The 4,288-nt window shown below is 33.1% G+C and overlaps 1 protein-coding gene across 1 annotated transcript; it reads left to right on the top strand.

Moving 5' to 3' along the window:
* Nucleotides 1-423: 423 nt before the first annotated feature.
* On the top strand, nucleotides 424-1,979 carry LOC114307736 (transcription factor PRE6). The gene is made up of 2 exons (XM_028253153.2): nucleotides 424-922; nucleotides 1,630-1,979. The coding sequence occupies exons 1-2, from the start codon at nucleotides 800-802 to the stop codon at nucleotides 1,780-1,782; spliced, it is 276 nt and encodes a 91-aa protein (XP_028108954.2). The 5' UTR covers nucleotides 424-799; the 3' UTR covers nucleotides 1,783-1,979.
* The last annotated feature ends 2,309 nt before the right edge of the window (nucleotides 1,980-4,288 follow it).

Below are 4,288 nucleotides of genomic sequence, written 5' to 3' on the forward strand. Positions count from 1 at the left end.
AAATCTTAATTTCTTATAGGTTGTGTTTGGTTGAGAGATTTGGAGAGTAGTTTAAAAAAGAAAAGAGAAAAGAGATATGAAATTAAATAAAATATAAATATATTTTATTTACATCTTCATTTACTTTTTTTCATTTTTCCTTTCTAAATCTCCTCCGAGACCTCCCAACCAAACACAATCATTGTGTCACGTGGCAGACTGTAATTCGTAATTCCAAGTATCATTCAGAGAGTGAATAAGAGAGGATCAGCTCCCAATGATCACATGGTCTTGTGTATTGAGACACATACATGTGTCACGTGGCAGACTGTAATTCGTAATTCCAAGTATCATTCAGAGAGTGAATAAGAGAGGATCAGCTCCCAATGATCACATGGTCTTGTGTATTGAGACACATACATGAAGGCCCACTTTGCTAACACTAGAACAAACACTTTCACTTGAAATCAAATCCCATTTGGAACCACACTAAAATAAAAATAAAAGAAGTATGCCCCTCTCTCTCACGCACTCACAGAAATAAGAAGCCCAGACCACTGCTTTCTCCGATGCAATTGTCTTCATCACATCCAACATCGCTGTCTATGTTATGTACTATGTCTTTCTTCTCCCTTGCGGTCCTCCTCCTTATATATTCACTTTTCTTATAGTCCCCATATCTAACACTAGCTCTATTTCTTTCTTTCTTTCTTCTTCTATCTTCCCCAGCCCTATTTTTGTTCTCAGAGAAGCTTCTCTCTCTCTCTAGTAAACCATAACCATTTTTCGACACAGACAGATACACCCATATTATAAAGATATGTCTAGCAGAAGGTCGAGGCAGTCAGCAGGAACTTCAAGGATCAGTGATGATCAGATCATTAATCTTGTGTCCAAGTTACAGCAACTTCTTCCCGAGATTCGCAATAGGCGTTCTGACAAAGTAAGTTATTTGAACAAATATTAAATGTAACGATAATACTGTTCTACTTGAGTACTCAACCCTCGTTTCTCACTCACTAATCCAAAGTCCAAGCATGTTGAATATAACATCACGTCATATCACAATTATTTTTAGTACTTATCTTTGTCTATATGTATAAACATAATTGTATATTTATAAGTATATATATTATGTATATATAAGTGAAATTATACGTACCTGAATTTGAGAAATAACACTAATTATTAAATTTGTTTAATATTAATCCTTAACTGTGTTATTTAATAGTGTACTATACCTTAAAATTCTTAAGGTCAAACAGGCAGTAGGACAATAAATATATGTAACATGGTAGCATATTGCATGTACCATTTTATCAAATGTGGTTAGATAGCTGTGGGTGTTTTGTAGTTAATATGATTGAGCCTAGACAGCAAGTTGTACATATTTTTTTTATATGCATGCAGGTCCTCTCATTGACCTTACAAGGGTCCTTACAGTCCTTTGGAGGGACCAAACCCATGTGTTGTCCTTAAATTTTAATTTCATACGTACAATAAACGATTAGGACACTACCCACATGCTTATAAAATAGGTGTTATTACAAGAATGTGACATGTTGGTACGTAATTTATTTGGATTAGTAGTCTAATAATGAAAATTAATATTAATTAATTATTATGGTTATTTGATGTTTATATATGTAGGTATCTGCTTCGAAGGTGTTACAGGAGACATGCAACTATATTAGGAATTTGCATAGAGAAGTGGATGATCTCAGCGACAGACTCTCCCAGCTGTTGGCAACCCTTGATGCTGATAGTGCTGAGGCATCCATAATTAGGAGTTTGATCATGTAATCAATTTTTATTTATATATAAAGTGTTGTACTTATATAATATATATATATATATATATAATAGCTACTTCTCGTTTTTAGGGTTTGGTAAAACCTATTATGCCAATCATGAGTCGGAATTTACATATATGTATGTATGTTCCTTGTGAACACATGTTGTAGTAAAGTTTGTATTAATAAGGGCTTTTACTTGGCAAACCTCCTATACATAGACGTTGTTTGGCATAAAGATTTTTGGGATTTTGGTTAAAATAACACAAAAAAATAAAATACGTTAAAAAGTCAATAAGACAAAATATTACATTCAAATTATAATTATTTTACTTTTTCTTTTACAAAAGTCAACAAAGGCAAAAAGCTTAAAGCAAACGAAACTTTTTAGTACGCTAAAATAGCTAAAAAGTCAAAAAGCCAACCTACTTCCTAAACAAAGTCTATAAACTTTAAAAACTTAGCTATTCTATTTGGTTCTCCAATTCAATTTGCACAATTAGCTTTAATTTGTTAGAATATACATTTGATGGCAAGTTCTTTACTTACATGTAAATAAAAAAAATTTCAATCTATTAAAATTATTATTTTGAAGAAAATGGGCAAGAAATTAAGAAACAAGAGAGGTAGCTCATCCAAAATCTCACTTAAAGAATTCCAACCTAGCTTGGTGAAAAAGAAATTGAGCCCTAATAGTTCAAATCAAGCCGATAATAAAAACCAAAATAATATAAACTATATGCAAAGGCAATTAGAACTTGAGTTTGAACATGATGATTTTGACATTGAAGAAACTTATTGTGATTCTCCTGAAGCTTACAATGCCATGGTAGGTTCTAGTATTTACCATGGCTATGAACAAAGCTTGGGCAAAACAACCATACTTGAACCAATGAGGGGTATTGAGACAGCAACAAAGGCCACAAATGTGCAAGACTGCAATGAGACAAAAGGGCATGATCAGGTTCAGATGCCATGTGTAGAGGGGTTGGTAGGTGCTATGGACTCATCCGATCAGATTGAAGTATAAATGTCCAAAGCCATAGTTCTAATGGGTTGGGTAAGTCTTCTTCCCATAATGTTAATGTTATCTCTATGCCTCGGAGTGGTTTATTTAGATCTGCGATTGCTAAGAAGAAAGTAATTAAAAGTCTCAAAAGATACTCGGTGAGTTATGAGAACGATCAACTTCAAATCTCATTGGAAATCTCTAGAACTGGGTTTAAGCAATGGGAACATGCTCTTGTGGGTTATTTTATTGATAGAAAATTATCTTTCTTCCAAGTGAAGACTTGGACTTACAAATTGTGAAAGGAAAATCTTGAAAATGTTGTACTTTAGATAATGGCTACTTTGTATTCAAGATGAAAAATGAAGAAGCTTTAAAGTCCATTCTTGATGAGAGTCCTTATTATATTGGGAGCAAATTGATTGTTATTAAAAAATGGCACCCCGTTATGACCCTTACTAAAAATGTATTTTCAAGTGTGCCGATATGGGTAAAAATTTTCAATGTGCCGCTTGAACTATGGACTGAAGAAGGATTGAGTTAAATAGCAAGTTTTATCAGTAATCCATTGTACCTTGATGAATTTATCCAAAACCATAGCCAGTTAACATTTGCTAGAATTTGTATTGAGATAGAAGTTACTAAAGAGATTCCAAGTAAACAGATAACTCAAGCTCCTAGTAAACTCAAACAAAAGTGGAAGGCCAAAGAAGTGATCGAGACGAAGGAGGAAGGCAAGCCAAGTGAATGGGTTGAAGTGAAAAAGAAAAAAGACAAAGACGTCGTTAATGCTCATATGGGTAACTTTGTTCCTGTACCTCCTCCATCTGCATCAAATGCATTTGATATTCTCAATACTTATGTAGCCAATGAGGAGGTTTCTTTTTGTGCGGATCTTAATAGCGTGCTTAATGTGAATTGCTCCTTTTTGGAAGTGAGTAACCCCTCAAAAGATATTCCGAAAGAGGCTTCAAAGGAAGAGAAAGAAATTGTTAGGGATGTGGGTAATATAAATGTGTTAGCCCCTAAACGATCTTCACATTTCAAAGGAGCTTCGCAATCCCTTTCGTATTGAACTTTTATTGTTCCATGGACAAACCTATCTTCAAAAGTGAAAACCAAGAAAAAGCTCATTGAAAGAATTGCTAATATTAAACTTATTCAAGAGGTTATCCTCTCTATGAAATCTAAGAAATTAAGTCGAAAGATTCTTAATTGATTGTTACTTGGTCTAATTTTAGAATTTATTATTGTTAAATTTTAATATAGAAGGTAGGCTTGTATTTCCCTTCTCAAATGATTTTTTACCTCTGGACGTGTAATAATGGTCCCCTTATAATATTTATTTTTTAATATAAAACGTAAGACTTGCTTATCAAGAAAAAAAAAAAAAACTGTAAATATATAAAAAATATTAAATAATGTGTGCTAAACTCTGATGGTAGCCGTGTGAATTGTTGACTTTCTATTAATGTTACATGTGGGTTCAATATATATGTGTATGTAC

This window comes from Camellia sinensis, chromosome 1, assembly GCF_055761805.1.
Source record: "Camellia sinensis isolate YWXY chromosome 1, ASM5576180v1, whole genome shotgun sequence".
Classification (NCBI taxonomy): domain Eukaryota; kingdom Viridiplantae; phylum Streptophyta; class Magnoliopsida; order Ericales; family Theaceae; genus Camellia; species Camellia sinensis.